This window comes from Lissotriton helveticus, chromosome 9 (genome assembly GCF_964261635.1).
Source record: "Lissotriton helveticus chromosome 9, aLisHel1.1, whole genome shotgun sequence".
Taxonomy (NCBI): Eukaryota; Metazoa; Chordata; class Amphibia; order Caudata; family Salamandridae; genus Lissotriton; species Lissotriton helveticus.
In genome coordinates this window covers 225858347-225883806 of record NC_136070.1, presented here as the reverse complement: position 1 = coordinate 225883806, position 25460 = coordinate 225858347, and the positions used below count along the sequence as shown (strand labels likewise).

The window sequence follows — 25460 nt, the reverse complement described above, 5'->3', positions numbered from 1 at the left end:
CAGAAATTCATAGTGCTCAGGTTCCAAGCCGCTAAGCGTAGAGATGCTGGGCCGGGATGACAAACTTGGCCCTGATTCATGGTTAGATTCGGAAGAGGGCGAAGAATGATCGGGTCACACTGTGACAGGAGCAGGAGTTCCGTGAACCATACTTGTCTCGGCCATCTGGGAGCTATTAGAATAATGTGACATGGTTCTTTCCTCATTTCCCGAAGAACTCCGGGAACTAGAGGTATTGGTGGAAAAGGGTAGGCATATATTGTCGACCAATTCTTCAAAAAGGCATTTCCGCATGACTCTGGTTGGGGAAGCCAACTTGCATAGGACAGGCATTTGCGGTTCAGATGTGTTGCGAATAGATCCAGATTCGGGTGACGCCAAACTCCCAAAAAATGTGATCCAGTGTGGGTTGATGTAACTGCCACTTGTGGTTGGTTGTAGAAGACGCTCCCGGAACATGCACTTCTGAAAGGACGACCTGATGCTGAATCGCCCAATCTCAAATCTTCTGAGCCTGATGGGACAGTAGGATGGATCTTGTGCCTCGTTGTTTGTTTATGTAGTGCATGCACGTTGTGTTGTCTGCTCGAACCAACACTGATGCTCCTTGTATGATGGAACAGAACGCTTTTAGAGCTAGATAAATGGCCAGCAATTCTAGTAGATTGATGTGCCAGATCTTTTGCTGACTGTTTCACTTTCTTTTTACTGTTAATCCCTGAAGATGCGCACCCCAGCCTTCTAGAGATGCATCTGTTGTGAGAGTGTAGCTTGGAGCGTCCATCAGGAACAGACGACATGAAGAGACATTCTTTTCGAGAGCCCACCACATGAGACCTTTGTTCAATCGAGATGTGACTCTGACTACATCGTTGAAGGTTCCTGAAACTTGAGCCCATTGTTTGTCCAACTCCTCCTGAATAGGTCTCATTTTCAGCCGACAGTGAGGGACAAGAGGGATGCAAGAGGACAACATCACTAGGAAACATTTCAACTGTCGGACAGAAGCGGACTCTTTTAATAGAAGGGAGGCTGCTAAGTTGTGAAGACGCAGACGTCTTTCGTGCGACACAAAGGCTTTTGCTAGCTTGGTGTCTAGAATGGCTCCCAAGAACAGTCTGTTTTGCGCAGGGAGAATTTGAGACTTTTCCATGTTGAATGTGAGGCCCAGGGACTGAAAGAGGATCTTGCAGATTTGAGTGTGTTTGGAAGCCTGCTCGAATGACTGTGCCTTTAGCAGGCAGTCGTCCAGGTATGGAAAGATTTGTACTCCTTGCAGGCGAAGGTAAGCTGCCACTGGTGCGAGGACCTTGGTGAACACACGGGGAGCGGAACAAAGTCCGAAAGGAAGAACTTTGAATTGGAAGTCCTTTCCGGCAACTCTGAATCTGAGAAATTTTCTGTGCCTTCGCAGAATTGGTAGATGAAAATAAGCATCCTGGAGATCCAAAGTTGTCATATATTCTCCTTGAGAAAGTAAAGGAAGTACCTCCTGAAGGGACAACATGCAAAATGTTTGTTTTTTGATGTATTTGTTTAAGGCACGTAGATCCAGAATAGGACGCCATTCTCCCGACTTTTTCTGTATGAGGAAAAACCTCGAATAAAAACCTCTGCCCCTTTGGAGTTTTGGCACCACTTCGATCGCACCTTTCCTTATTAGAATTGTGAGTTGGTTTAAAAGTTCCTTCAGATGGGCTTGAGGTGGACCTCTTGGTGGAGAATTGGGAGGAATTTTTAGGAATTCTAATGCATGACCCCTGCGTACAATATCCACGACCCACTGATCTGTAGTAATTAGTGACCATTTTGAGTTAAAGTGTGAGATTCGACCTCCAACCCGTGAACAATCGGGCGGGGCTAGAAATGGTTTGTGAAGAAAGTCATTGTTTCTTGGAAGAGTCCTTTCCTCTATAAGAGGATTTACCTCTGTATTGTCTGTAGGATGAAGAGTGTTGCTGCCTGTACGATGGCTGACTCTGGGAGGAATATCGTTGTTGCCCTGGTTTATATTGACTGGAAGTACCTCGAAAGGAGGAAGAGGACCCACGACCTCTTCCACCTCGAAAAGTTTGCCTTTTAAATTGGTGCGTTCCAAGAGCACGGGCCGTGTCGGTGTCTTTCTTTATTGTCTGAAGGGCATCATCTATATGTTGGCCAAACAAAGATTCCCCATCATAAGGCATGTCTAATATTTTTGTTTGTACCTCTTGACGAAAAGACAAGGCCTCTAGCCAGCCCTGTCTTCTGAGAACCGCAGCCCCAGCCAAAAGGCGGAAACCAGTGGAAGAGACGTCGATGCAGCAGTCAATCATCTCAGGAGAAATCTTTTCTCCCTCATGAAGAATTTTCAATGCCTCTACCTTTGAAGATTCTGGTATTAATTGAACTAGAGCGGAAATGTCCGACCACTTTTGCCGGTCGTACCTGGCAAGAATGGCCATTGAATTGGCTGCACGGAATGTTGTTGCTGTCATTGTTGAAAATATAGCATCAAAGGCGCCTACCTTCACGGTCAGGTGGTGAGGATATTGGAGATGAAGGATCTCTTGATCTGTGCTGTGGCGCCTGAGTAATGATGGAATCAGGCTTTGTCTGAGAAATTAAACAAGCAGGTGTATTTGCGGGTGACTTGTACTTTTTGTCCAGCCTCGGTAGAATGGCTGGAATAGAATTAGGATTTTTCATGATTTTAAGTCCTTCTTGCCAAATGAAATCGATGATGGGAATAGAGCGCACTTGTTTTTGAGGCTGCTCTTTAAAATCATATAAGAAGCAATCTTCTTTGGTTGAGCGCATGAAAACTGCCAATCTCTACTAGTGGGGAATCTAGAGGAGCTGGAGTGGGGGATGACGTCTGAATTTGGTAGTTGTCCCATTCTGAAAGTATGGATCTATCGTCCAGTTCACCCTCTTCTCTCTCACCATCATCATGATGATTGTCATCATCATTGCCCTCCTGTAAAACCTGAGGGGTCTGTTGTTGTTGTGTCCTGGTCGTCGACTCAGAAGGTGTCACCAATGCGTCTTTAGTGGCTTGAGTAGGTGGTTGAGGTGCTGGAGAGGTCTGTACTGACCTCGGAAAACGGCGATAATAATCATTCAGCATATACTGTAGATTAGAGATAAGCGTGAAAGACATCTGTGCCATGAGAGGTTCAGGCTCAGGTTGCGTTCCACATGTTGAATAATCTTCCTCTTCTTCTAGGTCTTCCTCCTCATCGGAGTCCTGACATTTTAGGAGCAGTTCCGAAGGACTTCGAGCCGCTCTGAATCTATCATCATCAGAATCTTCATTATCTGAAGAAAATAACTCTGCTGGAGGCTGAGAAGGGGTTTTAATCTGAGCCTCTAAAGACGAATGGCGTCGATGAAGAAGAGAACTTGAAGGCTTCAGTGGAACTAAAGCCATCGTCGACGAAGCCACCGCCGACGAAGCCACCGCCGACGAAGCCATCGCCGACGAAGCCACCACCGTCGACGAAGCCCCCACCGTCGACGAAGCCACCACCGCCGACGAAGCCACCACCGCCGACGAAGCCACCACCGCCGACGAAGCCACCACCGCCGACAGAGCCACCGCCAATGAGACTGCCGACGACGACGAAGCCATCGCCGATGGAGCCACCGTCGATGAAGCCACGTCGACAAGGCTGCCGTCGACGACAAAGTAAGCGTCGACGAAGCCTTCCTCTTCTTCTGCTTGGATGATATCGTCGACGATGTCAAAGTTATAGTCGACGAGATAGGCCTCACCTTCACAGATACAATCGTCGACGGCGAAGATCGAAGATGCAGACGACAGGATCATGGCCGTCTTCATAGATGATGATGCCGAAATCGTCGGCGTAGACTTGACGATGGCAGCTCTCGTCGACGGGGGAATCGGGGATGAAGTCGTCGACGAGATGATCAGGTTTTGAGGTAAAAACTGCGTAGATGGAGTCTTAGACACCTGAGAGTCCGATCTCGAGGGCTTAACAGGTGCAGGAAGACTCTGAGGGGGAGAGTTCACCCCTTTTGAAGTGGAAGGTTGATCCTTGTGATGTTTCTTCATCACTTTAGGTTTAGGAGATTTCTTCTGATGTTCACTTCATAGATGAAGAAGTTTTGATGGAAGACACTCTCCACATCAGAGACAGGGTTCTCTGAAGTCTTCAATTTCTGTAGCCACAGAAGGAGACGGCCTTCTCTGTCTTTCAAGTTCTTCTGAGAGAAGGTTCTACATATCTTGCAATCCTTAACTTGATGTTCAGGATACAGGCAATATATACACTTTTTATGAGGGTCTTCAGAATGAAGTCTCTGCTTTCCACAGGAACCACAAGGTCTGAAGAGGGACTTGGTGGTAGACATTCCAAAAACTGAATTCCTGAGAGAAAAAGAGAAGAAAACTGAGCAGAGCTCAGGGAGACTCCCTTCACACGACGTGCGGTAGAAAATCTGAGGGCCTGAGCCTCTGAGGAGAACATTCTAAGAGGGTGTTGACGCCTGACTGGCCGGAATTTGGACCAAAACATAATGACCAAGATATATCATAGAAGTGATATTTTGTCTATCTAGGAAAAACTCTATGGTTTTGCATTCTCTATGTATATATGCTTGTGTTATGGCTACATTTATTTATAGGTTTATATAGCGCTGGAATCGACTCCCGGAGGAGTATCTCTGCGCTTAATTCACCTAGCAGGTAGAAAGTAATGCTCTCAAGATTTTAGAGGAGGAGCTACTTTTGAAACAAGAAAGTTTTCAACAATTTCCTAAATGCCAGATGGTTAGTGCAAAGCCTAAGAGTAGCAAGTAGTTTGTTCCAGAGACATGGGCCCAGGTGGGAAAGAGCCTTTCCGCCCAGTCTCGCCCTTTTAATAGGGGGGATTTGAAGAAGGGACTGATTACTGGAGCGGAGAGCACGTATTGGGTTGTAGGGAACAAACTTCTCCGCCAAATACGTGGGCCCTAAGTTGTGTATACCCTTGTGGATGATACAACAGGTTTTGAATTTGACTCGTTGTCGAATCGGTAACCAATGAAGTTGGTCCAGTAGGGGGCGTGAAGGAGATCTAGGGGGAGGCATTCAAAATCAATCTCGCGGCGGTGTTTTGAACCACCTGGAGCCTACTGAGTAAACGGTCGTTAGCTGACATAAGTAACCCATTACAGTAGTTCAGGCGACTGAGCACCAGGGCCTGAACGAGGGTTTTTCTAGAGGAGTCTGGTAGTAACGGAAACACTCTTCTGAGTAGTCCAATTACGTGAACGCAAGATCCGGCTGTTTGATTTACGTGTTCTTTCAGGGACAGACCTTGATCCAGCCGGACACCCAGGTTCTTCACTACCTGCTTAGGGCTGGGGACGGGGCCGAGGTCTAGTGGCCACCAGTCCGGAGTCCACAGCAGGGTTGCCTCCCCAAAGAGCATTACCTCCGTTTTCCCTACATTGCACTGCAGGAAATTCGAGGCCATCCATTGAGATACAGCCCTCATACCCTCTGAGAAGGACTGTTTAACTGCCGTAGTCAGTGTCTGGAAAGGGAAGAGAAGCTGAGTGTCATCAGCATATGACACAGGGATGAATCCATAAGATCTCATAAGGTCCGCCAGGGGGGCCACGTATATGTTGAAAAGAAAAGTGTGGGACTCAAACACAAACCCTGTGGCACCCCCTTGGTAAGCTCCACAGGTGCAGAACGGAAGGAGCCCATACTAACACTCTGTGTGCGGGCAGATAAAAAACTCCTCATCCAGGACAGTGCCGAGTCCCCAACCCCCACCTCCATCAGGCGACCGAGCAAGATGTTGTGCGATATTGTGTCGAATGCTGCGGACAGGTCCAACAGCACCAGAATCATAGAGTTCCCCTTATCCTGCGACATTCTGATGGTGTCAGTCACAGAGAGGAGCGCTGATTCTGTGCTATAGTTGGGCCTGAATCCGGACTGGGAATAATCCAAGCCTCCAGTTGACTCAATATAGTTCGACAGATGAGTGTTGACATGTTTTTCCGTTATCTTGCTCAGGTGCGGGAGGAGAGATATGGGTCGGAGGTTTGATAATTCAGTCCAAGGGATGGTGGAGTTTTTACTGCTGGGTCTCACCAGAGCCTTCTTCCACTCCTGTGGTACCTCACCCTCCGAAAGAGAGAGGTTGACCAAGGATTGGATCAAGGGACCGAGTGTCTTGCCCAAGGATTGAATAACTCTGGCAGGGATAAGGTCTGAAGGGGATCCTGTCTTAATTTGGCCAATTAGTGTTTCTATATCGCTTAGACTAGCTGCCGGAAATGCCGTAAGCAAGATGGAGTCAGTGGCCTTGGAACTCTGTGGTGACACAAAAGGGCAGCGCATAGGGCTATTTGTCTTGATGATTTTATCATAAATCATCTCTATTTTATTAGTAAAAAATAGAGAGATGTCATCACATAATTGTTGTGAAGACAGGTCAAGACTCTCACAAGCCATGGGTTTGGTGAAGGATTGCACCTTGGAGGAGTTGCCCGCCTCAGTTAGTTGAGTGGCAATATGGTTTTTCCGTGCCAGTCTAATGTTTTTATGATATGTAGACAGGGCAGTATGGTAGTCACTTTTGTCTTCCTCCAAGTGAGATTTCCTCAAGGCCTTTTCAAGCTTTCTACAAGCCTGTTTGTAGGAGCGTAGTTGATCAGTGTACCAAGCCTCTTGACAGGGTGCGGGACAATGCCTGCATAATTTCATGGGAACTAAGGAGTCGACCGCGGTGGAAATGGCGAGATTACACTTAGATAGGGCCAGCTATGTTATTTACCGTGGGACTCCCACATCGACGACGGGGAATATTCAAGCATGTGAATCTATGAAAGACACCCGAGTACTGGAGAAGTTTTGTTTCTTTAGGAAGTTGTTCAGGTCTCTGTGGTCTCTATTTCCTGCTTTCTTCCAAAAATCTGGAATAAAATCCCTGATTTCTTCAAGGTCATGGGACCATCTCCATCGTTCCGTTGAGAAGGAAGAGGAGAATTTCCTGTTGCACCTCCCCCAAATTAAGATAATGCCCCTTCCTGGGTCGGCAGACAGGCATTTTTTGCAGAAACTCCAAGGTGTGACCTGAGTGCACACAAAAACTCTAAGGTGTGACCTGAGTGTACAATCTAATCTGCCTCACCCATTGGTCTGCTGTTATGGATTCCCATGTGGGGGCAAAAAGGGTAATATTCGCCCTTACGCACTGAGGAGGGGATTTTGGGGGCAGCTGCGAAAAGTCAATCTTGCTTTTGATTGTCTTGGGAGCGTGTTTGTGATGCACTCCTTGTTGGACCCAAAGGCCTACCAAACCCTTGTCTGTTAGTTCTACTGGGTGTATAACCCCGGTCGTTTCTGGGTTGTCTTGGCGGGTAATATGGGTGGCCTTCACTGATTGAAGCCCTCTCTGGAGGTCTGAAATGTACATGTCAGAAGAAAATTTGAGAAGTCATGGTGCCAATAATAGAAGGGTCCAAGGGGTTTCGCTGTATCAGTATCTGTCCTGATATTCTGTAAGGCATCGTGAACATGTTTGCCAAACAAAGTGAGTCCACCTTCTTGGCTTAGGCTTCTGGATGGAAAGAGGTGGATTGGAATCAGTCTGTCTTCTCAATACAGCGGCTCCTGCAAGTTTCCGAAACCCTGTGTTTGAGAAGTGCATTGCTGCGTCAATAATGGCCACTGAAAATGTAGCGCCTTCTTAGCATGTTGCAATAGTAATGTTCCCCTTCCCCTCTGGTACAAGATCAATTAGTGGTGAGATGTTAGGACACATCTGGTGGTAATAACGGCCTAAACTCGCCAGGGTGTTTTTGGCCTAGATTGATTTTTCAGCCATGGATACAATTCCACGACCAATTTATCCCAAAACCGGCCACAGAACCTGGCTTGGCTGATCGGGCTGGACTATTCCCATGAGGAGTAGGGTGAAGACTGATTTGCATATGTCTGGGTCTAAAGTGGGGTGAGCAAAAGAACAATGGATTTAACCCAGATCTCTTGACTGGGGGTGAATGTTTGATTTTTTTTTGGCATTCCAACAACATTTGTGTGTCTTTTGAGTAACAACATTGATAGCATTGACTTCAGCAAAAACAAAACTCTGGTAACTTCAAAAGTGGAGTCACAATCGACATCAGAGTGGTGTGAGGTTGCAAAATACACACAAACATATATATTTATATATTCTTTTAAAAAAAAATCTTTTTATTAAAACATAACATCTCCATTTCAATACACATCCGGTAGCAGTGGGAATTCATTGGTACATTTACAGTATACAAATCGAAAAAATTATTAGACGAGTTCCGTGGTGGCCTACTCTCCTAGCGTGTCCTGTACAAGATGTAAATTTCTCTAAAAGTGTTCCCCAACCCTCTCCACTCAGATCCTCCCCCCATGTTGGCCCAGAACCCCCCTCCCCTTCCTCACCCCTCCCTTCACTGCAGGGCTATTCCCCTGTGCGCTTGTGAGTGGGAGGTCTTGCAGACAGTAGGGTTTCGCGAGAGCCCGCGAAGGGTGTGTATCAGGGAGTGGATTCCACGTGGGGCCCCGTTAACCCAGTGGTGAACCATCAGGGGTGCTCAGCCAGTCTCCCCTGTAACGCCTCGACGCCCGCCATACCATTTCCCATTTCTTGGGACAGCCCCGACTGTCATAGATTACCTTCTCTGCTCTCTGGCACCTATCTAGGTCCCTCTCCCATCCTTCCACTGTTGGCACCAAGTCGCTCCCCCATAGTCGGGCTATGTTTCGCTTGGCCACCATACTGGCGAGGACCAGCCACACCTTGTCTCCCTTGGGCCAGGTAACATCACTCATCACCCCTAAGATATGCCACCTTGCCTCTAGCGGTACCTCCGCCCCAATCACCTCTTCCATGATTTCCTGCAGTTGGACACAGTAAGCACGGATTTTAGGGCAGTCCCAAAGGATGTGGAAGAAGGAGCCCTCTTCCCCGCAGCCCCGTAAACAGAATTGTGAAGCTGCAAATCCCATCCTGTAATGCAGCGTCCGTGAGGTGTAGGACCTATGAAGGATACGCAGCTGTACCAGCCTAAATTGAGCCCGGATCGCTACCTCCCTGGGACATTGCAAGGCCTCATTCCAATCGTCATCTTCCAATAGGCCAAGGTCTGACTCCCATTTCTCCCTCAGTGGGCCCAAGATGTCTGGGAGGTTATTGACCAGCTTTTTATAGGTGAGGGAGATAGCTTTGTCAATCATTGGGTCGAGCAATAGTCTGTCTGCAAGTGGAGCGTATTCGGGTAGCTGGTCCCCCCGCTTCAAGTGTGTGTGCATGGCATGTTTGAGTTGTTGATAGTGCAGAAATTCCCCATCGCCCATGTGGAACTCCTTCTGTAAAGTTACGAAGTCCACCAATTCTCCCTTTTTCCATACATCCCCCAGCGTATCTATACCTATCAGACTCCATTGGCGCAAGTCTCGCAGTTTCACTACCTCCAGAAGAAAGTCACCTTTCCACAAGGGCGTCTGTGCCCTGTGTTTAGCATCCCAGCCCAGTGATTTCGTTGCCCTCTTCCACGCCTCTATCACCACCGCTGTCTGAGGGGGCAAGGTCTGTCTGCGTCTGCATTTAGAGTACAAGGCTGCCAGATATGAATCCTCTCCCAGGGTCATGAGGTCCACTCGATACGCTGGTTCCTCCAACGGGGCAAATACCCAGCCGTTTATGTTGACCAACTGTGTCGCCCAGTAGAAAAGGCGAATGTCTGGCACCGCCAATCCGCCCTCATACGGCCCTCTCTGCAGTTTTTTAAGCGCTATTCTAGGCTGCCCTCCACTCCACAATAAGGAGCGTTGCTCCGCCTCAACTGTTTTAAATGGTATGCAACCGTTACAACGCAACTTTTACAACGGACTACTTTTACAACGCAACTTTTACAACGCAGGGTCCATTACAACGAAGTACCATTACAACGCATTTTTTTACATCGCAGATACCTTTACAACGCATGCCATTACAACGTAAGTATTGGTAAGTATATAATTATAGTAAAAATGTTATAGGTTTGGGTTTTTGGGTAAAGGGGTATTTTTAGGGTTCAGGGCTAGGTTTGGGTTTTTGGGTAAAAGGGTATTTTTAGGGTTCAGGGCTAGGTTTGGGTTTTTGGGTAAAGGGGTATTTTTAGCGTTCAGGGCTAGGTTTGGGTTTTTGGATAAAGGGGTATTTTTAGGGTTCATGGCTAGGTTTGGGTTTTTGGGTAAAGGGGTATTTTTAGGGTTCAGGGCTAGATTTGGGTTTTGGGTAAAAGGGTATTTTTAGGGTTCAGGGCTAGATTTGGGTTTTGGGTAAAAGGGTATTTTTAGGGTTCAGGGCTAGGTTTGGGATTTTGGGTAAAGGGGTATTGTTAGGGTTCAGGGCTAGGTTTGGGTTTTTGGGTAAAGGGGTATTTTTAGGGTTCAGGGCTAGGTTTGGGTTTTTGGGTAAAAGGGTATTTTTAGGGTTCAGGGCTAGGTTTGGGTTTTTGGGTAAAGGGGTATTTTTAGGGTTCAGGGCTAGGTTTGGGTTTTTGGGTAAAAGGGTATTTTTAGGGTTCAGGGCTAGGTTTGGGTTTTTGGGTAAAGGGGTATTTTTAGGGTTTAGGGCTAGGTTTGGGTTTTTGGGTAAAGGTGTATTTTTAGGGTTCAGGCTAAGTTTGGGTTTTTAGGTAAAGGGGTATTTTTAGGGTTCAGTGATAGGTTTGGGTTTTAAATAAAATTAAATTAAAATTAAATTAAATTAAATTATATTAAATTTAATAATTTACATTTTAAAAAATATTATATACTTACCAATACTTACGTTGTAATGGTATGCGTTGTAAAGGTATTTGCGTTGTAAAAAAATGCGTTGTAATGGTAGTTTGTTGTAATGGATCCTGCGTTGTAAAAATTGCGTTGTAAAGGTATGCGTGCTAAAAGTATGCGTGTTAACGTCATGTTAATTATTTAATTAATTAACAAAATGTGCTCCGTAGTCGGGAAGGGCGCGCTCTGCAGCGCATAGAACAATCGAGTCAGCGCCATCATTTCAAATAAGACGGCGCGGCCCATCAGGGAGATCGGGAGGGTCCTCCAGTGCATCACGTCACTATGTAGGCGATCCAATTGCGTCTGCACATTTAACTGGAGGAATTCGGTGTCGGTTGGCGTGATCCATAGCCCCAGATACCGGAACTATGTACACCAGGTTAGGCCCTCACAATCTTCTGTTGCTTGAGGCTGGGGGCCCGCCAGTACGTACCCCAACGATTTGCTCCAATTTATGCAGTACCCGGAGTATATCCCGAATTCGCGTAATATGGCCATCAACCTTCGGATGGACTCAGACGGTCTCTGGGCGTACAGTAAGATATCGTCGGCGTACAACGATATGCGTTCCTCCAAGCCACCACCCAGGTCTATAGCCCGTACTCCCGGGTCCGTACGTACCCAGTGCACCAGGGGTTCCAGCGCAAGGGCAAAGAGGGTCGGAGAAAGGGGACAGCCCTGCCTCGTGCCGCGCCCCAGTTGGAATTCACGTGACATAGCCCCATTGACTCGGACCCTCGCGGTCGGTGCAGAGTAGAGGAGCCTCATCCATGCGCAGAAGTTATCTCCAAATCCTAGTTTCTCCAAGACAGCATATAGGTATCCCCATTCGATGCTGTCAAACGCCATATGGGCGTCGAGAGATAGCAGGGCCGCCGGAACTCCCGGTCGTTTGGCTACTGCCTGCAGGACCCCAAACAGACGTCACAGGTTGAGGCGCGTGCTCCTATGGGGCATAAAGCCCGACTGGTCCGGATGGACCAGTGTTTGTACCACTGCACCCAGGCGCGTGGCTAGGATTTTCCCGAGGACCTTCGTCTCGAAGTTGAGGAGGGAGATAGGTATGTAGGAGCTGCATGCTTCCTTCGGCTTATGGATCACTATGATCGTTCCTTGTCGTAGATCTCGAGGAAGCTGCCCATTCTTCCGCGCCTCTTGGAACATCGTACACATGTGCGGTGCCGTGCAGCTCGCCACATACCCAAACGCTTCTGCCGGGAACCTGTTGGGACCCGGGGCCTTACCCCTCTGCAGATCACCCATGACCTCTTCGACTTCGGTGACCGTGATGTCAGCATCCAGAATATCCCTATCCGCAGGCTCCAGTAGGGGCAGCTGCATTGGGGCCAGGAAGTCACGACATTCCTGCTCCCCCTTAGTAGTCTGAGATCGGTAGACCTCCTCGTAGTAGCATGCGAACTCCTCCGCAATCGCCACGCTTGTAGTGCTCACTGACCCGTCCGCGCGCTCTATACCCGGTACCCAGCTGCGCTCTCGATCTTTCTTTTCCAGCCAGGCGATAATTTTATTTGCCTTATCACCCAGGTCGTATACCCGTCGCTGGGTGGCCAGCGCATGGGACCGTGCCTGTTCCGTCGTAAGGTCTCTCATTTCCTTGCTTAGGAGACGTGCTCTATGCTGCCTATCCTGCCCCTGTTCCTGGGCGGATCCCACCTCAGCCTCCAGTTCTTGGAGCTCCAACTCTAACTTTTCGGCCTGCGCATATTTCTCTTTTCTCCGTCTCCCCACCTCCGCCTGCACGAAATCCCTGGCCACCGTCTTATACGCTTCCCAGACCACCCCGGGGGAGCTCACAGACCCTACATTGTCCTCGAAATAATGTTCCACCCGTTCCCTGAATCTCTCCTGGAAATCCCTATCTTTGAATAGGAAGGAATCAAGTCGAGGGGGGACACTCCGGTCTCGCCTAGGACCAACCATCTGAACCCCAACCGGTGAATGGTCTGATATCCCTCTGGCCTTGTGATGTCCGCCCCTAAAGAGGCTCAAGCTATCATTACGTGTGAGCATGTAGTCAATCCTGGAGGATGAACCATGGGCCGCGGAGACGTGGGTGTATTGTCTTGTCTGCGGGTTATGTGCCCTCCAAAGGTCCACCAGACCCAGCGCGCATGCGCGAAGTCTCTGAGAAAATGCGCCCCTCCACCACCCAATTTAGGCGGCAGACGGTCCAACTCCCCTGCCATCACATCATTCATGCCCCCTCCCAGGATCAGTGTCCCCGTGGGCATCTCTAACAGCACCTTACCAAGATCGGGGAGTGTAGTCGTGTGGAGCTTTGGGGGAATGTAGAGGTTCAGCGTACGGCCTTCCCATTGGGCCGGCAACGCTGCGTAGCGACCCATTGGGATCTAGCCAGCATCTCCCCAGGACCACCGGCAGTGAGTTTTTAATAAGGATCCCGCACCCCTGGAACCCGTAGTAAAGCCAGAGTGGGCACGCAGGGTGTAGCCAAATCTGTCTAAGGCTTTGCAGTGGTTTCCCAACAGGTGTGTCTCCTGTAGGAGCACAACGTCCGGGGCGTAACAACGGAGGTATTGGAGCACCACAGTGCGTTTAATTTTGTTTTGTAGACCGTTAACATTCCAGGATACTATGTCAATGTGTTGTGTCTGCGTCGTGCGTGGCCCAGCCATCGATCCCGTCAATGATATTGGGTAAAGACCAAATCTCCTTTTGCCCCCCTCCCTCCCGCCTACTGAATGTGTCAATGGAGTCAGAACAGTCATGTGAAAAAACACATACAAACAATAAGAATAAGAACTGGAGTAAACCCCCACCCCTCCCCCTTTCATCAACCCCCCTCCCTGCTACCCCGGCCAAACGCGCCAGACATCCCCAACAAGCAGAGCGCCTGTAGCCCTAAAAACGATAAACGGTAAACTCAGGGGTGAGTGGTACGACCAAGAATGCTACCGGGGCACCCATCCGACCCCCTTTTTGCATAACCACATCGATACCATCACATGTCCTGCTGAGGAACAGCGTCCCATTGTAACAGAGTGCTTCCAGAGGACCCTACCGAGGCCCACAGCCCGCGCAGTACACAAATGGCCGCTATTTTACTCTAGAGCTTCGAGGCAGTCTCTTGCATAGCCCCCATCAAGTCCGAGACCCCTCCCCCCCCGTGCCCCATAAGATCAACAGCCATTGTCCCCATATACATTACGTGTCCATGGATTGTGACAGTTCAGGCCAGTGTGGATCTTCATGTCACCCCAGCTCCGGTGACTCCGAGAGGCTGCGGGCTCTCCTCCTACCCTCCGGGTGCGGGCTTTCTTGTCGCCATCGCGCACCCCCTGCCGATCCCACCGAGGAGGCCGGGGACCGGGGCACCGCACTTCTCCAGCTCCCCTCCCACTCCGGACCTCTTTGTCGCTGGCCACGCTCTTCAAGCCAAGTATGAACATCCTCTGGGGCGGTGAAGAAAAAGGATTTCCCATCCGCCAGGACCTTGAGCCGCGCCGGGAAGAACATCATGTACTTAAATCCACGTTCTCGAAGTCCTCTCTTGACAGCATCGAACGAGCGGCGCTCCTACTGGACCTTGAGCGTGAAGTCCGAGAAGAAGCGGATCGTGGCGTTGTCCACCCGAATGTCCCCATGTTGCCGGGCCGCCTGCAGAATTGCATCCCGATCCCTATAGTTGAGGATCCGCGCGATAATGGTGCGCGGCGGCGCCCCCGGGCGCGGCGGGACCGGTGCCCGATGCGCCCGCTCAACAACGAAGAAATTAGACAGACGTTTGGGCTGTAGGCAGTTTAACACGAGATCCTCTAGAAACAGTTCCACGCTAGCCCCTTCCATTTTCTCTGGAACCCCTACCACACGGAGGTTATTTCTTCGGGCCCTCCCTTCTTGGTCCTCCAGCCATGCCGCCATCTGCTTCTGCTGGTGTGTGAGCTGTTGGACCTGTTGCTGTAGCTGCTTGGCTGCGCCCTGTAGCTCCGCGACGGCGGCGGTATTCTGTGTGACCTTCTCGGACGTCTTGTTCAGGTCCGCCCGTTGGAGCGTCAATTCTATAGACATTTTGTCAATTTTGGACTCCAGAGTTGTGCCCAGCAACTGTATGGCTTGCATTATGGAGGACAGGGATGGCTCACGAGGCTACTCTGAAGTCCCGTGGTGGGGCCCGTCCCCCCCCCCCCCTCGCCGTTGTCTTCTTGGGCCTCATGTTAGTGTGGATAGATGCTGACCGCCACTAGGCACTGCGTTCTCCTTCCACACACCACCCCGTCTAGGAGGAGCCGGGGCGGCCCGGGCCACCGCCAGAGGTGGCAGCTGGTAATCTGGCTGTCAGGAACGCCCTTCGACGGACGGACGGGGGGGCGGGGGTTTTGCTTCGCCCACCGATACGCTGTCTACCTTCGCCCCCTGGCCTCGGCGTCACTGTCGCCAAAGGGACCTCCTCTGTGGATGGTTGTGCAGGTCTGTTCACTCCCGCTGTCTTCGCATCCAGGGTTCGCCCGACCGGGCCGTGCAGGCCCCTCAGCCGCCCCAGCGGGCCACGTGGCTGGGGTCCCGTCACTACGGCCCCATCTCCATGCCACCAGATTCAGGAGGGGAGACCAGACCGCTCCCCCACGGTTCCAGCGTGCCCCACCGGCACTCTCCAAGGGGGGGCCCACACTGGAAGCAGCCGCCTCTCTCACGTCCCCGGGGGTCACCACACTCCACGACCCCCGCTGCACCTTCCTTAATTCCGCCGTCAGCGCTCCCCAGGAAGGGGGGGGCCAGGAGGCGGGCACCGCACTCCGCGACCCCCGCTGCCCCGTCCTCAGCTCCGCCGCCCCTCCTTACCCCACGGGCTGCCCGTGGATCACGCGAGGCCGGTGCGCCACCGGCTGGCCCTCCTCACTTGGGCAGCAGCAGGCCCGCAATCGCCGCTCCGCAGATCTCCGCCTCTCGGGGTCGGAGCAGCACAGGGAACACACCGCCGGGCACCGGAGGTTGTTAGCTCACCGGCCCCGGTGCAGGACTCAGTGGCATCGCCGGATTTGTGCAGGATTTCTGGGGGTCTTCCGATCGCCGCCGGAGCGCCGCAGGATTATGCGGCCATCTTGGTCGCCGCCAGGCCACGCCCCCCCATATTTATATATTATAGATATAAATATATATATTTTATTTTTACATGGGCCTGCATCTGCAAAGTGCTACCGAGCAGATTTCAGGCTGCTCGTTCTTTTTTTGCGCTACATGCGCACCTATTTTAATTTTCTTAATTTTAATTTACTATTATAACATGATCATAAATTGATGGATTGTAAATTAAATATCAATGTCTACATCAAGACACATGCCACAGCACACATGTCTGTGTTCAGAGGCCCTAGCAGAATGGGTGGTCATTGACAGAAAAACGATTACAAGATTGCCAGGCATGCATGTGCCTTGATGCATGCATGCAATTGCAAAATCACTGGCAAAGCCAACAGGTCTGACCTTTACAGAAGAGACCTATTTGCTTTGCCAATGCTCTTTTTGTTACGGAACTGCCTTTCCAACAATATTTTTATATTTGTTATATGAGCAGCAATGTTTATCTGGAACTTATGAACCCAATGTAGACTGGGTACACATTGTCGTAACAAGGCCCAGTCAATTCCATGCTCGTCGCCAAATAATTGTGGTAAAGAGGTTCAGGCAGGTAGATGTAGTTCAAGATGTTTTATTGTAGATAGTTGCAAGATATGTAGATCAGCCCCACCAGGAGCAGCCAGCATGCTGCTCAGCCCACTCTTAACTGTGACTTCTCCTCACAGGCTCCCATTATCCCTAAGCGCATCATCACTGCAACATTCCAATGGCTGAATAGACGGTAAAATGGTACAACATTAACATTGATAGGATACTAGACACATGCAACAATAGGATGATGGTCTCCACTAAACCTGTAATTTTGATGATGTAGTCAGACAATAGCAAACACATTAGAAGAAAAAAACAAGGAAAATGGATACTGTGGTATAAGGAAGAGTATTTGGCAGTGCATCAAGTAGGTAACAAGGATTGTATGAACTTACCTGGCTACCTCCATGCTCTGTATCAATGTATCGTGGCATTGGGAACCTAGAATGAAGTATTTCTTGAGCATCATCGAATGGAGCTTGCAGCAGATTGCGGAAATTCTCATACTCCGGCATATCTTGGTAACCAGCTTTGCGCCACTGCGCTATGGTCTGAAAGCAAAAGTTTATTAACTAATTTTTACAATATATATTTACTGTCTAGTGATTGATTCATTCATACATACAGAACACCACATTGCAAGGAGGCGGTAACAAAAATCAGAAAACAATTACTGAAAAATACAAGTTACTTACCTTTAGTAACATTCTTTTTGATGGGTATGTAATCTTCCAGATGAACATTTAATGATGTCATCTTCCAGGCTTCAGGCTAAACCTGGAGGATTCTGAAGAAATTCCAGCTCACTAGCATCCAGATGGATCTGCTGCAGCACTAGCCACAGATCTCATTCCCGGTAGTGACGTAGTGAACTATAAAGGTGTAAACTGGTGGCACAGACATTAGCTCTCCCTACTTCTGCAAGCTGTGTAGATGGCAGGGCTGAAAAACAAACTGAACTAATGAAAACATAAAAGTGTCCTAAAGAATGTTACCAAATGTTACAGTCCTTCAGTAGGGGGAGGGCAGGAAGGTGAAGGCGGATCTGCAAGAAGATTACCTATCGATCAGAAAGAAACATGCCAGAGATGAGTAACTATTTATTCAAAAGGATGCTCCTTTCTGGAGCTGGAGATTCTTCTTTACTAACCATTCCCAAAGCAGCAGCCTCTAAGGACGTGGCTGAGCGAATCTGTTACTTACTGACTTCTACGGGTACAGGTCTGCTTTCTCACCAAACTGCCACTGATCGACACAAGCATATCTAAGAGTCCAAGCCTTTAATGTTCAGAGAAAGACCAGTTAAATGCCTCCAGGCATGACACTGCAGAACCACAATGGACCCCATGGATAATGGCACCATATCTATAGTGCCATAAACACATTGTTTGGCAGCATCCATGACAATGCTCAATTTGTAAGAAAGGTTGTTGTACATGAGCAAGTAAAGTGGATGGGATCCCCTCTGCCATCTCCCACACAGAAAAATTAATTAGGATCTTCATACTTGCACATGCTGACTAAAACTGAGTCCACAGGGCCCTGCTTGTGTTTTATGGTTGTCTGCCACCCACTGTAGTAATGTGGCTCTTTTGTCATGCTGTTTGTGTGGTTGCTAACCAGGCTACATTAAACGGTTATATGGTATTTGTTTCCTGCAGTTCACCTTGAAGAGATTGTTTTTGTATCCTGTGTAATGCCTGGTGGCAGCTCCTGCCCCTCTGCAAATGAGGCATGTTCCTATGAAAGGTCACCCAATGGGTGTTTCACCATCAGGTCAGTGAATAATATTGCTGCCATTTTGCAGTTCCCGTACAAGCCCCGCCTTTATGCATTCTGTTGGCAAAAACGTTGCTGCCTACGTGTTTTAATTATGGGAAAGATACAAGTGAAGCACAGGGCATCAGAGTAAAAGCTAAAAACACACACTCCACTTTCAATGACTGTCCCAAGACTAGCAATCGTTTTGATTTAATAACACCTCCTCTCCTATTAAGTAGATGGGCATCAGAGAGTTACATCTGCATAGGCACTGTGAGGTACATATCCCTTGGCCTCGGAAACAGAAGCAAGTCTAGCACAGTCATCACCAAACCCAATTACATGAATAATAAACCTGATGCAGCCAGCTTTCTGAGTTTCACCCCATCAAAGCTCCTGGGATTGTGACAGAGCAAGTCAGTACTGCTAGCACTAGAGGAACAATATGAAAAACAAAACAGTCTTAGGGAAATGCTTAAATTGGTCTCAGTAAATGGTAATTATTCTGGACCATGCTGTAGTACATCATTTTTATTTAGGTCGAGCATTTGAGACCTCTTGTTTATACTTTCGTATATACTTATATGTGTATGTACTTTGTGGGCTCTGGAGATCAGCCCTAGAATTAGTCTTCTTCCGCTTAGGGACTTTTATTCTGTTAAACTGCCTCTATTTAACTGTCTTGATAGAAAAAGACCAGTAGAACTCAGTAAAATACCAGAATTGGTTTCTGCTTGTTTAACTGTCTCTATTTAACTGTCTTGATAGAAAAAGACCAGTAGAACTCAGTAAAATACTAGAATTGGTTTCTGCTGAGGAACTTTCTTTTTTTTTGTCCTGGCATCTGCCTCTATTTAACTTTCTTGATAAACAAGCATTGGAAATGCAATAGGTCTCGCAATAACGCAAGTCTGAACTATTAGCATTGTAAATGATAATGCCCTTTATTTTTGCGTTCTGGTTTTTGCAACATAAATAAAAGGCTTTGTCATTTACAAGGCCTATAGCTTAAATTTGCGTTAAAACGAGACCTATTGCATTGCAATGGTGGTGGTGCTGCTGAGTTTTCTCTGAATCTGCACTCTGAATCTGCACCCACAATCTGCACCCTGAATCTGCACCCTGAATCTGCACCCTGAATCTGCACCCTGAATCTGCACCCTGAATCTGCACCCTGAATCTGCACTCTGAATCTGCACCCACAATCTGCACCCACAATCTGCACCCACAATCTGCACTCTGAATCTGCACTCTGAATCTGCACCCACCATCTGCACCCACAATCTGCACCCACAATCTGCACCCACAATCTGCACCCACAATCTGCACCCACAATCTGCACCCACAATCTGCACCCACAATCTGCACCCACAATCTGCACCCACAATCTGCACCCACAATCTGCACCCACAATCTGCACCCACAATCTGCACTCTGAATCTGCACTCTGAATCTGCACTCTGAATCTGCACTCTGAATCTGCAGTCTGAATCTGCACCCACAATCTGCACCCACAATCTGCACCCACAATCTGCACCCACAATCTGCACCCACAATGTGTGAGTGGCGTTGCGTGTGTGAGTGGCGTTGCGTGTGTGAGTGGCGTTGCGTGTGTGAGTGGCGTTGCGTGTGTGAGTGGCGTTGCGTGTGTGAGTGGCGTTGCGTGTGTGAGTGGCGTTGCGTGGGTGAGTGGCGTTGCGTGGGTGAGTGTGGTGTTGCGTGGATGATAGTGGGCTTGCGTGGGTGTGAGTGGCGTTGCGTGTCTGTAAGTGTTGCTGTGTGGGTGAAAGTGGCGCAGGAGAAATGCTGCTGCTGCTAATTAAATACAAGAGCGGCCGGGAAACACAAGTACGGCCGGCCACATAATTAGAGGAGGAGAAGCCGCACAGCACACGCTGGGAGAAGCCCTTTGATGTGCTGTGCGGCCGCGATGCGCGCTCTGTGCTGGGGGAGGGCCATTAGCCTGAACTCGCGGCAAGATCAAACGAAGGGTGGGAGGGACATTGAGGAACAGATGGCCATGAAAGTGTATGGCCAAAAGCGCGTGCCTGTGGCCACGTGCACTTGAAGAAAACGCCACGAAAAAATGCGGTGGTTTGACAATCAGTTCGAGCACTTGAATTCTCGCCATTTCCCATTCCTTCGGAATGGTAAAGGACGAGACCTAAAAACGACCAGCAGAGGTCTGTGAAATACCAGGATCACTTTGCCATTCTCTAGATTCCAGTCCATAGAAATTGCCATCCACGAGCACTCATAGACAATAATATTTTTTTCAAATCTTGTATTTTTGGCGATATGACCACCGAAGGCCCTGATTTTATATTAAAAACAGAGCTTTGGACTATACCGAGTCGATAAGTCTTTATTTCGAATAAAAGATTCATAAAAGACAATGTACAATCATACACAATATATAAAAAAAAGCAGTCAAACGAAATGATAATATACACAAGTTATTCCTAAGAACAATAAGATGCTTTACACATATGTACATTGAAACAAATGGGACCCAAATAACATGCACATGAATTGGTACCACTAATAACCATACAGAGCACTATATATAACTGGATAAGAGCGTTCAACGTACAGGGATGCCCAATTTCTTGGATCGGCTCAACCAGGCCCATCTCAAAAATTTGGCAACACAAACCACTACAGTTTCTGATCTAATAACACGAAGTTTGAAGAGTGCATCTCGGTAGCCACCACTATTCAGGGTCAAGCATATCGGTCTTAACCACTTACTTCTCGGTGCTCGATAGACAGGACAACCAAAGAAGAAGTGGCCAACACTTTCTTCCTGGTCTGGACACCAGTGGCATTTATTTCCTGTAGTCGTGTCCCATTTTGCTGTAAAAGAATTGATGGGCAAGGTGCCGATTCGAAACTGGTGGTATAGTTTACGATCTGATACGCTTGTGATTAAATCCCAATACTGCTCTAGTGAGGGAATGGCCTTATACACTAAAAATGAGCCAGTTAGATTTACGTCCAAGGATTGGGTTACAAGAATAGATTTTTTCCAAGCCCAAAAGAGCGCCTTAAACTCAAGTTTAGATGGAAAAGTTGCCCCCCCTGGGTTGGACCAAAGCTCCGGGAGACCCATCATGTTCAAAACATTTTTGACTACCCTAAACCAGTGTATTTTGTGCGCCCCCCACATGAGTTTTACCTCCTCCAACTCTCGGGTAAACAGACCAAGCTCGGGAGTGGTCCAGAGGCGGCGCCAAAAGGCCACCAGGCGGTACTGGGCCATCTCGTCGATCGGTCTGCAACCAAGATCCAACAGCAGGGGTTTAGTTGGGGTGGACTGGGGGAGACTAACCAGATTCCGTAGGAACCTGTTCTGCGCAGTTGCCAAACTGGAGAGATTCTTATGACCCCAAACTTCGGCTCCATAAAGGGTTGCAGAGATGACCTTCGCCTCATAGATTTTTAGGGCAGGGGTAACACTTAGTTGGGGAGTTCTTTTGTTCATGGATCAAACAGCCAGCCAACCTATTAAATTTGAGTTTAGACGTCTCCACTTGGGGGTTCCAATTGAGTTGGTGATCTAGAGTCACACCAAGGTATGTCATGACCCTAACCTGCTCAATATGGACTCCGTTTAAGGAGACTGTACACTTAGGGGGATTTTTCTTGCAAAAAACCATAAATTTGGTTTTATCCACATTTATTTGCAGGTCATTCATTGTACAAAACTCGGAAAATCTATTCAGGGCTACCTGAAGCCCAGCTCTAGTTTTGGAAAGGAGGAGGGTGTCATCTGCGAAGATTAGCATGGGGTACTTTCGACCACCCAACATGGGTGCATCCGACTGAGTATTAATAAAATGTTGGGTAACCTGATTAATAAATAGGAGAAACAACGTGGGGGCTAGGACACAGCCTTGGCGTACCCCACGTTGTACAGGGAATCGTTTGGTCACCTGCCCCTGACTACCCCACCTAACCTGGGCATAATTGTCCTCATGTAGTCGCTGGACTAGGCTCAAGAGCTCAGGCGGAAAGCCCATGCGACTAAGGGCCTCCCACAGCTTCTTCCTTGGAACTAAATCGAAGGCCGACTTAAGGTCAACGAATGCAGCATATAACATACCGCCACCCAACAGAACCACCTTCCAAAAAAGTAATGTGAACCGGAAGACTTGGTCAACAGTGCTAGTCCCAAACCTGAATCCTGCCTGCATAGGGGAGAGTATGTTATTTGAATCGATCCAACCCTGAATTCTTGCTAAGATCATTCTCGACACAATTTTCTGGATCGAATCGATCAAACTGATGGGCCGATAGTTGTTGGGGAGGGAGCGGTCACCCTTTTTATGTACTGGCAAGATTTCTGCCCCCTTCCATGAAAATGGAATCTCAGCCCCTGCAGCTAAGTTATTTGCCAGTAAAGTGATGTAAGGGATCCAAAGGTCAGGTTTGAGCTTAAAAAGGTCAGCGGGAATAGCATCAATGCCAGGAGCTTTACCCGGCTGAACAGACTCGAGAGCAAGTGCAGTGTCGGATTCCGAAAATAAGAGTCTGTCTCCTATATGTGGGAGGTGGCACGGTAGTGTAGTTTTTATCATCGGTTCCTCCGCTGTAATTGGGTCATTAAATTGTGCGGTATAAAATTCCACCCACGATTGAGCGGAGACATGATTTACTGGGATCTGGGCGGCAGGATCCCTTCCCCTCCTTACAATCAACCAGAAATCTGTTAGGTTGGGGGAATCGCATGCACTAAGGAGGTCAAGCCAATAAGAGTCATCCCAATCTCGCTTAGCAGCCCAGATGGTACGCTTGTAGCACTGCCTTGCTATCCTTATGTCGTCAGAGTTCCGGGCCTTCACGGCAGCTAATAAGTTGCTGTGGGCAACTCTACAGTTCTTATTATACCATTTTTTGTGCACTCTGGCATTAACAGGCCTAGATGGTTTCGTGAGAAGACTTTTAAGGCCCAAAAAACACTCCTCGTGGAGATTAGTGATTATGGGGTCTGCGTTGCCAGAAGGGGATAACAAAGGCATCCTACTCCACACACCCCACACCTTTTCCTCAATCTTGGAAATAAGTGCTGGGTCATCCAGAACCCTAAGCCATTTTACACGACGCCTATTGTCGCACAAAACTACATCAGATGTTAAGCTATTAGTACCCCTGACTGGGGCCCCCATACCTGGGACCAAAATCTCGAGTGAAAGGGGATTATGGTCACTCTCTGGGCGGGGCTCTACCACCATGTCTTGTACAATGGACCAACACTCAATTTTAATCAATATATAGTCGATACGGCTTAAGCTCAGACCGTTATCGAAGGTGTTGGACCCAAGGCTATCAGAGCGTGTGCGCCCATTGACGGCCCGTAGGCCCCATTCTAAACAAAAGCCCAGCCAATGTAGAGCTGCCTCGGTGCCCCTAACACCCTTTGCGATAGTAAGCGGGGGGATGGCCCAAACAGTGTCCTCCTCAGAACCCACATCCTCTGCCAAGGAGGAGATGGGCTCAATGGAGGTATTCAAGTCTCCCGCTACAATTACAATCTGGTCGGTCTTGAAATTCTTAAATAGAAAATCAAGATCGTCCAGGACAGTTTGTTTTTTCCCACCCTGGCAACCACGGGCATAGACATCGACCAAAAGGAGATCTGGGGTGTTAGGTTTACTCAAGCTGATACATAGGAGATCCACACACGCCACCAGTGTTTCCCTACCATGGAAGCCCAAGTTATTTTTAATCCAAATGGTAAGGCCACCAGAGGCCCTACCCTTAGGGCTCTTAGTTGCAGGTTTTGAAAAGTTGAGGTAACCCAGCCTATGTAATGGGACAGTTGACCAGGTTTCCTGGAAGATGACGATATCATATAAATCAATAAAGTTGGCCCAATCGTCATTTTCCAGGCGTCCCCGTAGCCCTGCAATATTCCAAGAGGCTACTCTTAGTGGACAGTCCGTAGTTAGGGCGCAAGGTGGCTGTGCCACGCCCTTTACTTCATTCATAGCCAAAGCAGGAATGTTTACCGGGTCTAAAAGTACACCCGGATTATTAGGCAAAAGTGGGCCAGTAAGAGATGAATTTGGGGGTGGAGGCCTCCGTTGGTGGGGAGTAGTCTTAATGGGAGATAAGTCTCCAGACCTCCCGAGTCAATCCACCTCCTCCAGGCAGCCGAACCTATTGGAGGTGGGAACCCCTTGCCACCAATTAAGTTGATTTTGTCCAACAAAACTATGTGTCGGTCGACTAGCGTTCCTAACAGTGGACCATGACCCCTCACTCACTGGTTGTTGTCTAGGAGGATAGAAAAAAGTGAGAGGCCTCACCACTATTGTAGAATTGGCCTCGAAAGATGGCCATGCACATAGATACTGGGCTGTGTGGGGATCAGAAAATGATACCACCACACAGTCGCCGGCTATGGACTTGTGCGTACGGCCGATCCAAGGAACTCTCCGAACCATAAGTACACTACTTCTTTGGTGGTCGGGGAGCTGTTTGTTGGAATTAAGCCAGTGGATGACTTTATTTTTTAGAGAGAGATCATTCTCCTGGGATTGTTGATCCAACTCTGGAACACCGGCTAGAATAATAACGTACGACCCTGCTTCTGGCGGGAGGTCAATAAACCCTCCGCGGAAGTTGTGGCGACTGGCCTGACGTATTGGGTTATGCACCAAGGGTGGCCTAGGGGGGAGGTTGGCTGCTGCCCTGAAGTCAGTGTTCGGCCTGTATGCTGGTTTATGCGGGTGGAAGGGTTTTGGTACTACTGGGCTAGGGGTAGGTACAATAGTATTTGCAATGGTGGTACGGGGTTTTGGAATGGGTTTGGATGTAAGTAGGGTCGCAGGAATGCTTTGGGCTGGTTGTAAGAGGGATTGAACAGGTTCTGTTTCTTTGGGCTGGGGAGTGGGTTCGGTCACACGTGTAAGCTTAGCATCCATTTCCTTAAGGCTCAAGCTGGCCAGAGTGACTATGGTCCTATCCATTTCAAGGAGGTTATTCTCTATACGAGAAAGCCTCAATTCCAGGGGGGAAAGTAGCTGCTTTAACGTACCCCAGACTAATTGGAGGAATTCGCTATCACCCTCCCTGTCGTGCACAGGTCCGCTCACCCGACCCTCCAAAATATTTGTACTGTTCTGACTAGGAGAGATGATAAGAATATCATCTTCCACCAAACTAGGTATTTCCGGAGTAGCTTCCCCATTAAAAACACTGTGAGTCGATTTGGGGTTATCATCTTTCACCCCAAGAG

At 48.6% G+C, this 25460-nt stretch overlaps 1 protein-coding gene across 4 annotated transcripts in view; it reads right to left on the bottom strand.

Annotated features, from left to right (window-relative positions):
• SEC23A (SEC23 homolog A, COPII component) overlaps window positions 1–25460 on the bottom strand; it is an 891592-nt gene that overhangs the window by 110503 nt on the left and 755629 nt on the right. For all 4 annotated transcript variants that reach the window (XM_078659766.1, XM_078659768.1, XM_078659769.1 and 1 more), the window contains one exon: window positions 16852–17007. In XM_078659766.1, the coding sequence (XP_078515892.1) occupies window positions 16852–17007 (156 nt within the window). The remainder of the gene's footprint in view (window positions 1–16851; window positions 17008–25460) is intronic.